Source organism: Neopsephotus bourkii, unplaced genomic scaffold (genome assembly GCF_033783945.1).
Source record: "Neopsephotus bourkii isolate Nb327-2 ecotype Australia unplaced genomic scaffold, CSIRO-AGI_Nbou_v1 NB_942, whole genome shotgun sequence".
Classification (NCBI taxonomy): Eukaryota; Metazoa; Chordata; class Aves; order Psittaciformes; family Psittacidae; genus Neopsephotus; species Neopsephotus bourkii.
The window spans coordinates 237,733-251,739 of NW_026901436.1; the positions used below are offsets into that span (position 1 = coordinate 237,733).

The window sequence follows — 14,007 nt, forward strand, 5'->3', positions numbered from 1 at the left end:
GTATTAAACTGATGTGCCAAGAAGATAGTCTAAACCAAGGAATCAATAAACCACCAGATTAAGAACATGTCAAAGTTCTTCAGATGCTTTCCTTTGATATCTTGGTTCTCCCTGTCCAGTCATATCTGGCTAGACTTATTTATTTTATAATCTAATTTGTAGCTGGTTTAAGAAAAAGATTATCTGGAACATCAATAAAAAGATTAAAAATGATTTGCTTAGAGCATCCTGACTGATCAATAGGTAACTCACTTTTATCAGTTATTGTATACTATTTGAGTATCATTAAATATTTGTATCTGATTCATAGAGTAAGTATTTGACATTAACTGAAGACTTCAGCTTGATGACGTACATGTCAGAATAGCAAACGACATGACGTGTTCAGCTTGGCTCACTGGGGCAGGAGGGTCATGGAGCCAAACACTCCCTTTCTGAAGAACAGCAAAGGTTAAGAAAGGGAATGGCAGAACCAGGTTTAAGCTCAGTGTAACAGTTTGGAAAGAAAACAAAACAAAGACTAAAGTTAAGAAATGCTGCTTGCCAAGCCATCATTTATCTCTTCAGCATCAATCTTACATGTTGACAGAGCAACTTCAAACAGAACCCAGGCTTATGAGAAGCAGACTGCTTCAGCTGTCATTACTGCCAGCTCTAACAAGCTTTCAACCTACCCAGAAGTTTGGCTGTTGTGGCCAAGTGCTGGTTAATGCAACCTGCTCAAGTGGTTCCTTGGGCCACTCCAACAGAGCAGCACAAAACTATTTCCTGTCTGCTATGGAAAAAGTGTACCTTTCTCAGAAGTTACGAATCCTGTAGGGAACAAAAATCCCAACACTTTGCAGCTCTACCAATTCTGTTTCTCTTTTTCCCCCCACCCAGAAGCCAGTAAAACCATGACTGACAAGTTCTTTTGCATACTTTAATACACAGACACCAAACATTTGCAGAGTCTCTATCCTACACAGCGTAAATGTGAGATTCTTACCAAAGCATCTGCTACTGCCTCTTCCACATCAGAACCCGTGTTCAGAACTCGCATAGCACTAACTGATGATGACAATCGACTCGACTGACTAATTCCAAAGCTGGAACCTGCTATAACAACAAAAATGAACACAAAGAATTCAGTCACGAGAGGAACATGGGACATTAATATGACACTCTCTTAAAAAAAAAACAACAACAAAACCCAATCAGAAGAAAAGCATTGGCTTAACATTTCTAACAAATTATATAGTGGCTGAAATACTGGTTATTTCCGTTCTGAATTCTTTAGTGGTGCAGAAAAAAGTAAGAAATGAAGTAAAAACCAAAGTCAGATGCACACAATCTATTCTAGTACCACAGGGGAATAAAATCCCACAGCACAATGGTTTTAACTGAAAGAACCTTTTTTATAATTATTTTTTTTTAGGTCTTCTTCATTTTGGGTTTTTGTTTTCATTTTAGAAGGAAGCAAATGGAATGGGAATGCTATCGAGAGCGCTGATTAGAAAACTACATGCATAAAGGATGCTCTACAAACACTGAAAAATGGAAAACTAAAAAAAAAGGTCTTCTGCAAGTAAAAACAAAATGGTTGTTGTTAAGGAAGAAAACGATTAACATCTAGGAGACAAAATCTAGCAACATAAAACACAACTATCTGGATTACTAAAACCACAAAACTCAAATTAATACAAATAATGCTTTAAAAAACTGAACTATGAGAATAACCACGTGGGTAAGGAAAAAAAAAATCCAGGATGACTGCACAGATGACAGCAAAGGGTACTCATCCTTCACCTGTAGCCCCATAAACATCAGGAGCGTAGAGGGCACCAGTGGATCTGGAGTGATGTCTGGAAGCTGCAATAACAGGATCATATAAACCCTATCTATTACCATGGAAGCAGAGTGCTGCAATAGTTGCTTAGATGAACAAGAGAATACTTACAAAAAGATACAGCTTTAGCAAAAGAAACTGAGCAATACACAGAAGGAAAAAGCTCCAGGGAAGTTCTTTGATTATACAGAACACGATTACACAGAATTATACGGGTTCAGTGGACATTTCATGCATGATTTTCTTTTTAAAAGATTAAACAGCAGATTAAAAGCAAATACGTTTAAAGAAAAGATGTGTGGACACACGCACACAAACACACAGAGGATCCTCAGCAATACCTAAACAGCTCCACGGATACTGGTCTTCTATTGCAGTTACCTCAATTCTACATGCTTACATACCAAACATCACCTGCAAGCAGGGCCTCCTGCATGAACCTACTGCCCTGGCAGCTGACAGCTTGTGTAAACCTGAGTTCCTGCCTACGTGCACGTAAGTCAACCTTGGTTAAAACTCACCACTATGCTGAATGAAAGTTAATATCCATTTTAATTAAAGGTTTAAAATAACTTAATGCTATTCATATTTCACACGGGTATTATTTGCTTTGAATAAATCACATGTGAAATTGAAACATTCATGTTACTTACTACAGTTCATTAAGATTCTTTAAAGTTATGGAAAGCAGGAACCAAAGATCCTGAAGGACTCTGAATAAAATTGAGCACTCTCCTCCTCCTGGCACTTGCATAAAGCTGGTCTTTTAGAGATCCTAAAGAAATCAGCCTGGAGAAGAGAAGGCTGCATGGAGACCTCATAGCAGCCTTTCAGTATCTGAAGGGGGCTATAGGGATCCTGGGGAGGGACTCTTCATTAGGGACTGTAGTGATAACACAAGGGGTAACGGGTTTAAACTTAAACAGGGGAAGTTTAGATTGGATATAAGGAAGAAGTTCTTTACTGTGAGAGTACCAAGGCACTGGAATAGGTTGCCCAAGGAAGTGGTAAATTCTCCATCCCTAGCAGTGTTCAAGGCCAAGTTGGACAGAGCCTTGGGTGAGATGGTTTAGTGCGAGGTGTCCCTGCCCATGGCAGGGGGTTGGAACTGGATGATCTTAAGGTCCTTTCCAACCCTAACTATTCTATGATTCTATGAAATAGACTCACCATTGCCAATATTTTTTTCTTAAACCAAGTAATTTTAAATCCAACGTATGTCCAACAATTTCTCTTCTTTCTTCTGTGCACTCAAGTTAAACAGCCATGTAAATGAAACTGGGTTTGACAATTTGAACTTGAATTCAAATGTCCACCAACAGTGAAATAAACCCTAGACAAACTGTTATGATTTTAACTATAAATGCAAGTATTTTGCACCTTCTGGATACATGAAATAGTATAAATAGAAACCATGAATAATTCTCTACTTTGATGAACACTGACAATGTAAGAGTCCAATTCGAATCAAATCACCCTGACACAGACCGGCACACCTCTCAACCAAAACGATCCAAAGTCCAGTAGAGGTCCCAGGAACAGCACTGTGGGTTTTCCACATGAAATTTTCTACTCCTCATATAAGGCATAGCAACGTATTTCATTTCAAACTAAACCCACGTGAAACTGTTTATCTAGGAAATTCTATTTTGCAACTGATGCTTTGTGAAGTCCTTGATTCTTTGGGAGTGCATTGCACCATGGAAAAGGAGATGGGACAGAGGATGTCAAACCAGAGGTGTCAAAGCTGACAGAGCTTTAAATACAAGCAATAATGGGATAAAACTTTTCACCTACTTTCCATCACCAAGCCCTGAAAATTAAAGGTACAATTAAAAATTCATACTTCAGGCACAGAATTCAAGACTATCCTGCCCCCATAGAGATTTGAAACGTGCTGGTCAAGTTTTTGAGACAGTAAAAGGAAGCACTATACTGGGTCAAACATACTTTATTCCAAAGCATATTCTCACAAATATTCTTTGTACCCCTCAAATGGCAGAAATTGTGCCAGTACTGACTTTTGTTGTGGTGGTTTTTGACAAATGAATTAAAAAATAAGATTTTAAATGGCCTCAAAATGACATAATTTCTTAGCAAAAATATGAAAGTTATACTAATCTGATATTTAACTGTATGTAACAAGAAAAAAATCCATTTAAATAACTAATCCCTTGCTTTTCAAGAGTGGTGGTATCCCCCCAGGTTATAATCTGATACTGAGATGTGAGATGACAGAAACACTTCATACAAGTGCATATGGATCAGCAATTACATAGCATTTGAGTCATCTTACGCCCCCAAAGGGCTTAGCATTCCAAAGCAACATTGCTGTGCTGAAAATCAGACACAATACAGAATATATTCCCCCTTCCAATCCCATGTACAGCTGTCTCTAGCTACAATTACAGACCTGAATTTGCCTTATTTCATCTTCTGCCCTTGAAAAACACTGCATTTAGTATTTTTGATAGAAGTTAATAGCATCTCATAAAACAAACACTGAATGACACTCAAAATGATTCAAGTAACACATAATGGAAGAAATCCTAGGAATCCTCATTTATTCCAGGTACAGCTGCTGCTTGGTTGGGTTTTTTAATAACACTGGATTCCTATATTTGCTACTTTGCATTCTCCGTGCTGTCTGACAATGCAGCCTATTGCATTTCTATAGGTACTTGTTTTGATATCTGAAGACAAAAACCTCAAGTAGCATCGGTCCCACCTTACGGTATCAGTTTAACACAGATTTCTTACAATAACAAGCATTTGGCCAAAACTGAAATGTAAATCAGGTCTCACAAGGATGCAATTGAGGTCAAGCTGTAGGGTAGCAAAAGCAGCACAAGATCTGAAAAATACCCTCCTTTGTAAAAGGAACAAAGCCATGTGTGTACTACAACAACAGGGCCAGCTGTGTTTTGGTAAAAAACACGAGTTTACTACAGGACCCTGCATAATGTCCACTTTTAATTTTATTTCCCAATTAAGCAGCATCTGAGTGAATTAGCATTAGTTATTGAAACAGCTTCCATTCAATTAATCTGCACTTTGCCAGTGAACCCACGGCTGACAGGAAGCATACTGACTTACCAGACCACAATAGACTTCCAATGCTAATTAGGAGTACAGCTGGGTGCCTCAATTTGAGATAGAAACCAGAGATTTCCTATTTCAGACTATGTTTAACAGGTAGAGTTAACTGCAAGCTACACTTGAACAAACAGAAGAAGAGTGACACATACTGAACACTAACTCAGACCAAAATAACACCCCAAAAGATCACTTTCAGATACAATTGTACGGAATTTTGCATTACCAAATAATAAAAAAAACCCAAACTGACAAACCCAATACGTAAAAAGACTTTTATCAACATTTACTACTTCCTAGCAACCTTGACAAGGATACATAGAGATGAGAAGCTTCCCTAATCCTTAACCAACATGTCAGAATACCCGTAACCCAATATTCCTGTGTCTTACTGACGTTTCAGGAACAGACACAGCTCAACAACCTTGCCAAATCCTTCAAGTGCCAGGCTGACAAACTGAAGCACTAAGTGAAACCAAAAGTTGTACTTAGAGCAGCTCTAGAAAAGCAGGCTGAATGTAGCTGTACATGTATGAAAGTTCGAAGGTTTTGATTCCTCTTCTTCCTCACTGAACAACAGTTGCTGCCTCAAGTACTTCTCACTTGTGCCATGCAGATTAAAAGTAAGCTTCAGTATGGTACTTTGCTCATATGCTTGTACAAGGACTTAGCTATGTGTGCTGCTTGTTTTTCCAAAATGGAAAGCAGCCTCCTAACACTGCTCCAGTAGACTGGTCCTATATCTGCAGTATTGTATTTACTTGCTTTAATAGCAAAAAGCTGTAATTCCACTATTTGTTCACATAATACAGTTATGACACTACAGCTAAGGAGACATAAAATGAAGTATATTTTCTTCTTACACACCAGAACAATTCACTGGCTAGAGAGAAATGCTGAACAGCAGCAGGCCCTAGCAGCTGGTGCAGGGACAGGCCGAGGATGACAGCCACACTGTACTCTGCTCTAGGAGGTCACTGAGAAATGGATTATCTAACTGCACCCAAGCCATGAGTGCTGTAGTAAGGAGAGAAACACACAGTTTCAAAAAACCCTTCCAAAAGCAGAGCTGCCCTTTGAAAAAAGGCACCCAGATTCTGCGCATGACACACCTTTCCAAGTGTGGGATTTAAGGTAAGACTAACACTAGCAAAGCCCTTATTTCTCAAGTGTGCAACCCATTCACACATTGGTCAGCTCTCCATGGAAGGAAGTGGTGAGTGAGCCAGAGGAAGGGAAAATAATGGTGGCTGGCTATAAGCTAAATGGAGTAGGCACGGACTCATTAGGAGCAGTAATGAAGGGCAGGGACAGCCATGCAGGACAAGGGGCAGAGAGTACTTACCCAGGGGTGGGAAAGAGCGGACAGGGCTCGTGTCCCTGCTACTTTCACGGCTGGCCTCCCGACTGCACCCCTGACTCACACTAGGGCGAGGAATGCGGCTGCCTCGTGCTAGTATGATTCAGGGTACAGACAAACAGCAGCACAGAAGGGAGAAGACATAAGAAAAGTTGCAATTTTAATGCAATTGTGGTTTTGAAGTAAGATCAAAGACGCATTTCTAAGAACAGACACTGATGATTATGCTGTATTCTAAGTCATAGCTGTTTCTGCACACTTGTTTGATTGTGCTGGAGCATACTACGTGTAGCCCATTCAATGAAGTTATTGCTTCATACAGCTCAAAATGGGGATTTACCAACTGAATGAATGAATGGCTGAAAAACCTCTTAAAAAGGATGAGGAGGGAACAAGAAATGAAAAAATCTGAAGAGAGTACTGATTCAGAATTTGTACTCAGATCAAGCTGATCAACAGTAAATTAAAAACCCCATGGCTTTCCAAAGACAGAACACAGAAAATGAATGCAGCTAAGGTAAAAATCAAAATACAAACCAAAAAGCAGCAACAACACCATTAACATCAACTGATACTCTTCAATAGTATTGTTTGCAATGATCAGGTTATATCAGGAGGTCTAAGACATATGACCCTCATTTATCTCAATTAAATATACACATGCAAGCACACATACGAAGAACACAAAAGTAATGAAGAAAGTAATCTTTTCAAGATGGTATCACACTTTCATTCAGTGAATGTGGGTATTTTGTGGGTAGAGATAGGAAGTGAAGAAAAGGAAAAGAGAAGGAACACAGGGAGGTGAGGAAAAGACCTACCATTGCATTCTGACAATAAATAGCAAAAATTTGAAGGTTCAGCTTAAATTTAGACCCGGTGAAAACTAGCCTCAGAAAATAGGCATGGTTTAGATTTTTATTGATACGTATTGCAATTTTATCATCCATCTATAACCGAACACAAGCTGGCACTTGCAGTAAGATGGGCTGTAAAGAAACCAAGTTATTCAATGATTCTTACCTACTGACAATCTGGAAGGACTTGCTTCTCTACTGCACCCCTGACTTCGTGGGATTTTGCTCCGTTTTTGTGCAGCTGCAGGATTCACTAACACCCTCTGAACTCCTGTGTTCATAGTGGAAAGCGTGGTTGTTGTCAAAACTCTTCCAGGAGACCCAGATCTACTGCCAGCTGAAGGCAAAATGAACAAATGTAAGTAACCGCAAGAGAAGATACACAACCGTGGTTAAAAAGAAATGCTTAAAGTTAGTAGGGAAGTGGTGGTAGACTGAAATGGCCTGGAAAATTGACAAGGTACAACTGTGAAATAAATACCTTGTTCCAAGTTCTTAGAGCACTGTGCACAAGGTAGGTAAAATTATCAATTCAAGGAAGCACTTGACATGGTATTTAGAGCTCAATACGCTTAAGAAACCATGAACAGTATTTCCAGTCTTCATCAACGGTTCCAATGTCTCTAACATGAACTCTAATCACATTTTCCATAAAAAAAAAAAGGAAAAACCAAAACAAGACTAAAAACAAACCCCCAAAATCTGCTAAAAAGCTAAAGGGAGCAACCTTAAACTAGTGATTTCATAATTACCCAGCTCTTCCAATGCAACCAATGTCACAATAAAATAACATATTTTTCCTAATATTTAAACTCTTCTCTCTTGCTTTTAAAAGCATGGGGTCGTCAAGCATTATTGTCTGAGAAGTTAAATAAAATGTCACTGAAGACAAAGTTCTTATGCTCATTTCTGAGGATGTTATCCCACAGACTCAAATGACAATCTTCAACTGATTTTAAAAAAAGCTAAAAATCCTGATCAAGATGTATTTCAGAATCTCTTCCTTTTATTAATCAAAACTGTACATTATGGAGTGCTATGAATCTTTAACACACTGCACTCGCTACCAGAAGCTGGTCTTGAACCCCAGTTTTGATATTCCAGCTACAGAAAATTAAAGTTCTAAGCCCTAATAGGGAATCCATTCTTCTCTAGTTGCAACTCATCTATACCAGCAGTTGCTGTAAGTATATTGCCTCCAACTGCAGAATTCAGGAAGTCTGACCAAGTAAAAAGCAAAACATAATTTTCACCCAAGGTTAACTCCATACAGATACAAACCTTTCAGTCGTCTCTAAAAAATAACCAGGTAACTGTATGCCCACAGCTATGCTATCAGATCTACAGACTTCACATGCAACATCTTGAGTTTCATGGGTTACTTCTTATGAGGCACATCAAAAAAAACCATACAAGTTGATTAAAGCTTGACTATATGGGAAAAAAAAACAAAATCCCAAACAAAACAGAACATATGCTGGGAAGAAGGGTAGGGGAAAAGTGAAGCAATGTACCATGCATAGACTTTCATTGTTTGAATTCAAACCAGAAATGATCATTTAGCAAAATCCCTTTTGCAAACTACGGACCTATTCAGCAGAAATGATAAATAAAATATTAAACAGCCTGCAGAAATCAAGAGTAACTTCTACAGCAACAAAAAAAAAGAAGGGCCAAGTCTGTACAATTGCTGTGAGCTGCAAAAATTAAAGGTTAAGCAATTTCTGCATATCAGGGCATTCAACTTAAGACCTGCTATTCCTATCCCTTCTCCCTGCCCTCCAGTATTTTTGTATCTCTTTAAAACAACTAAAATACTTCAAAAGCCTTCACTGTGCTGGAGACTTTTTGAAGGTTTTATTCAATAGATCAAAACCCTGAAAAACTTACTCGAGTCTCAGAATAATACAGAAGGAATGCAACATCTCATTCTAATGCTTTATCTTCCTACAGTCTGAGCTGCGAAGCGCAAGCAAACCAAATGAAGCTTAATATCCTGAAAACACAATGCTGATAACAGCACTGGCATGCTGTTATCAGTACTAGCACTGGCAGCAGGTCTAAGGGAAGTGAATGGTGAAAGAAGGATTAATAAAACAGCATTCCAAAAATGACCAAAACCTCCCAACCCTACTGCCTTCCAAATAAGGATTACAACCAAGCAGGTGAGAAAAGTGAGCCAGAGTTTCTGCTGAATAGGGTCCTCAAATGAAAGATGTCAAACAGGTGATCAAACAATGATGAGTACACAGATTCCATAGACTCTTACCACCAATGGGGTTAGCAGACTGTGATCCTGACCAAGTGTAAAGGCAGGATTAGGGTAGGGGTTTATAATCCATGAAGAGGGAGGGAGCAGAGCAGATTAAAGAAATGGATGGCAAATGGAAATAAGAAAGCTTTAGTCATTTCACACAGGAAAAAAAGCCACAGGGGGTTATGTTAAAGCAGTGCTTTTAAGTAGCTTCCACAGTTGAAGAATTAAACTCAGATGCTATGCACAAAGCAGATGAAGCAAAGCTGCACAAGCAAATTACAATTCTTCAGCTTTCTAATCAATAACTGGATAATACTGAAGAATTACATTTCAATTAAACATGAAACTGTAGCCTTCATATCACTTTCAAAGAATACTGCATTGCCAAAAAGGTTCAAGAGGTTCAACAGCTGAACAAAAAAAAAAATCACACACAAGGCCAAAACTTTACTTTAATTTAGGACAGACAGTAAAGGAACTGAGCTGCAGGTGCGGTGGATGACAAAAAAACAACTCACAATGGCACAACTGAAAAGACTTGCACAGAATTTCAGATTTTTCTCTTTAAAATTCATCTGAGGTACAAGAGAAAGAATTTGTTTCCATTCAGAAATTCAATTCTTTTTCTCTGAATGAAGATTGCAATGTCATTTTTGCATGTTGCTGAATGACCTGACAACCAAATAGGAAAGGAGAGGAAAAAAATGGAGCTAGTTTTTTCCATAGATAAGAATAAATCAATGAGCTATAGATTGTACAGACACTTATTTTGTGTTACAATTTAAAAGTAGGAGAGTAAAGGGCTTCTGAAACCCTAAAAAAAAAGTATATTTTGTAAAAGCATTCAAATTTGCAAGTCTTTCATAAAATGATCTTTGAACAAAAGCACTGTTGTAACCTAAATTTACAAAAGCATCCGTGGTGCAGCAATTATTAAAACATAAAAGCAGAAAGCTTCAATCTGATAGGAAGCTGTTCTCCCACTATCTGCTGGGGAAGTAACCAAGCATGGAAACATAAGAGCACTTTGCTCCCCACAAGGATGTGACCATTTCCAGTCAGATAAAGCAACCCCAAAGCTGGCACATGGTGCCACAACTACCCTTCACCTGCCCACTTCTATGTGCCTGGGTATCTTCCTTAGAACATCTCAGAATTCTTGTTCACCCCCACTGACAGGTTCTAATGAGCTATCTGGAGCCATCAGTGATTAACAGAAACACTAATGAAAGGCTGTAAAAATGCATTCATGCATTTAATTTTCACATATGACATATAAACGAATCTAGTTATTTAAATATCAATTCAACTTATCTCTTTAGACATGAATACTGTGCAAAAAGATCCAAGAGCTAGAGTAGTGCCCAGCTTAAAATGAAAACAGGTATGACTGTGGCTGAAAAATAAGGCTTTTTGAAAAATGACAATTAGGTCTGGCAGGTAACACTGGGAACACCATTCAGTGAACCCACTCTTCTGTATTTCTTGTCCATGCCTCATTCGTGCCTGATACAAGTTAACTGGTCTTTCGTGTCTGGGAGGTCAGAAATGGGGGGGAAAAGAATGTTGAGAAGTTATAACTGAAGACAGAATTTAAGGGTAGATTTAGTTTTCATTTCTTATTCCAATATCTAATTTAATTGGCAAATGAAGACCTAACCTATTATTTTGTCCAGAGAAAAACAACATGAATTAGAAAAGCATGCAAATACCACTGACCCAAAACACTGAAAAAATACCTTCATTGCTGTCTGGCGATGAAGAACCTAAGGCACAGAACAACAACTCAGTATGTAGCTATGTTTTAAAGTTAACTTTGACTGTAGCCATTGGTCAATGAATATATGCTTAGGCATTTGGCCTCTTTATCAGGTATAACTGACAAAGTGAATATACATACGCTGAGACTGTGACACCACTTTGGTTCTACTCCGTCCTCTTGAATCTGTTTTAGAATTGGCAATACCAACAGAAGGTGTTGAAAGCTTTGTTCGTATACGACCTAGAAGGGAAAAAGGGCGTTAGACCAGTTTTTCACAGTAATGTAGAAAGCAAAGCATCAGTAGCACTTACTAACATTCCCTTAAGTTACTTTAGATAATAAAGGATAATGTGATTCAACTGGTGAAGATTCATTTGGGATAATTAGTAGAAATTTGAACACCTTGAAGGACTTAATAGTGGAGGAATCAAAGTACTTCCCCTCTGATGCTGCATGTTTCTGTAAATGATTTATACTATCACTTGAACACCCTGACTCTAGCTAGCTCGTTCTTGTTTCCTCCTTCAATAGGTTGATTACATTAAAAAAAGGAAGTTTATTAAATATAATAAGTAATGCATATGCTAATGCTGCTGTACCAGGTACAGTCTTCTCATGATTACTTGTGGCTGTAATTCTGCTTTTGCTGTCAGAAACTGACAAAAATTATGTTGACTGGGTTCTGAGGCTTCTGCCTAACTTCACTCCTCAGAAATCTAAACACTGGCTTTCCTGTTAAGGAAGGTTCCACCATTAGCCTGGCCACAGTTACACAGACCTCTACCTGATTTCCCAAACCTTTTACATCATTTTACAAAGAGCAAGTACACTTAAGTACTTCTCAGTGAGAACACAATATAAGGAAATGCTACTCAACAAATAGAAGAACTAAACCAGCAGATTCACTTCCCTCTACCAAGCCAAACCACCTTGGTTTGGGTTGAACTTTTCATTATTAGCAGTGCTCCTCATAACTCCCAGCATGTACAGTGAAATTGCAAAAGAAAGGAAGACCCCAGTTGGATGAATCATAAGTAACTGACAGATTATTCATAAAAGAAAATAGTAGAAGTATATCCTACATTTCCTGAGCCAATCTCTGCAGCAACAGAAAAAAACGAAGTCAAAACCATGCTAACCAAATTCTTACAAGTTGCAAGAACAAACCCCAAGAAGCTTATACAGGGTAGATGCAGCTCAACAAGTAATCCACTTTAAAACCAGCATCATTAAAATGTTTTCTAGACATTTAGAGTCAATATTAGACCCAGAAGAATTAGATACACAGACTGGTATTAAGTTCTAGTCTCTTTAGGCTTTCCACAGCAGAATTTGGAGACCAACCAAGTTAATATTATTCATCCAAGTAGAGGGAATAGCCATAGATGAGAGTCTATAAGAGAATCAGGATAAAGGAGGTTATTCACTAAACTGTTAGAAAACAATATGCTAGCGAGAATGGTTAGGTTAACTAGTCCAAACTCTACTAGTTATCCCTGTGCAATAGCAATGTTTTCCCCCCCGAGTGCTGTGAGACTGCAAGGCATGTAACTGCATACAGAATCTGGCCCAGAAACCTGGGAATACAGGGTGCCACTATTTCAATACCACGCTAAATTTCCACTTGGAACCTGGTTCAATTTCACCAGAGCACAACATTTGTGCTTCCAAAGCAAATGAACTGTTAACTCACTTGGAGTCTCTACATCCATTTACTGATGACAGGTTTAAATGTTAATAGCGTATTGAACATGAATTCTCAGGCCTCAAAGAGATGAGTAATAGTAGCACCTGCTTCCCAGAGCACGAACACATCTGATGAAATATTCTGTGACAAGACTGGCTTTAAAAAACAAATGGAAAATGATAAAGCTCCTACGTTTTTTACGCTAAACAAAATGTTAAGCCATGGCACTTCTACTGCAGATGAGTACTCGAGAAATGAAAGAAAAGCAAAAGTATTTTGAAGATACTACATGACAACCAAGTATTAGATAAGCAATCTGGACTTATGAACCTCCACAAAGCCCCAGAAAGACCACATTCTACTTTTAAAGCTTGATTTGTATCAATGAAAATATGAAGCTGAAAATATTAGCTGGTCTAGCAAAATGTTTTCTTACCATCTTCAGAAGCTGTTCCTAAACAGAAAAAAAAATAATAAAATACATGATATTCCAAACAATATTGTGTCTCTCCAATCCCTTTTTGAGATTAATTTTATGAAAGTTGACAAATTTTATCGAGAGGGCTAAAGCTTTTTTATTGCCACTCCATTCCTGAACTGAAGAAACGTTACCAAGAAACACCAATACTATGCTGCCAGTGAGTTACAGGAACACAGTATTTAGCACTGGCTTCCAAACTGCTTTACAAAACCGCCACAAAAAAATAAATAGGAAAAATATCAAAACTGAGATCAGTCAAGAAAATGCCACGTACAGATGAAAACAGGCATTAAAAATACCTTAGTGCAAGACCTTCTGAAAACGAAAACATACTATTATAAATTATACAGGGAAAAAACACAGCATTTCCCACACTGGACAGTGATAACTGGACAAGAGACAGCAAGGAAGATGTCTCCGAATTAAATCCATGATTTCTCTGAAAATACACAAGATGGAGTTTTGCTCAGAGAAGCGGAAGCAATGAGTTTGCTGAAAGCAGATCACACATGAACAAGTACACCAAGCTGAAGGCTTGATGATGACAAAATGAGAGTCAGACAAATCTTTTTACTGACATCAGTACTTAGGAGTTGATGGGAAGCTCTCTAAATAGCAGTCCTTCTTCTCTCCAAGTTGTTTTGAAACGATTCTGATTATGGCATAAAACATGTATTGG

General features: G+C 38.2%; 1 protein-coding gene across 50 annotated transcripts in view; it reads right to left on the minus strand.

The window, feature by feature from the left end:
* CLASP2 (cytoplasmic linker associated protein 2) overlaps positions 1 to 14,007 on the minus strand; it is a 124,281-nt gene that overhangs the window by 31,569 nt on the left and 78,705 nt on the right. For 10 of the 50 annotated variants that reach the window (XM_061358447.1, XM_061358446.1, XM_061358443.1 and 7 more), the window contains 8 exons: positions 13,284 to 13,301; positions 11,299 to 11,400; positions 11,138 to 11,164; positions 9,411 to 9,437; positions 7,308 to 7,478; positions 6,270 to 6,377; positions 1,789 to 1,851; positions 989 to 1,098 (listed from right to left, as the gene is read on the minus strand). In XM_061358447.1, the coding sequence (XP_061214431.1) occupies positions 989 to 1,098; positions 1,789 to 1,851; positions 6,270 to 6,377; positions 7,308 to 7,478; positions 9,411 to 9,437; positions 11,138 to 11,164; positions 11,299 to 11,400; positions 13,284 to 13,301 (626 nt within the window). The remainder of the gene's footprint in view (positions 1 to 988; positions 1,099 to 1,788; positions 1,852 to 6,269; positions 6,378 to 7,307; positions 7,479 to 9,410; positions 9,438 to 11,137; positions 11,165 to 11,298; positions 11,401 to 13,283; positions 13,302 to 14,007) is intronic. The other 40 variants (XM_061358457.1, XM_061358467.1, XM_061358464.1 and 37 more) reach the window with 11 other exon arrangements.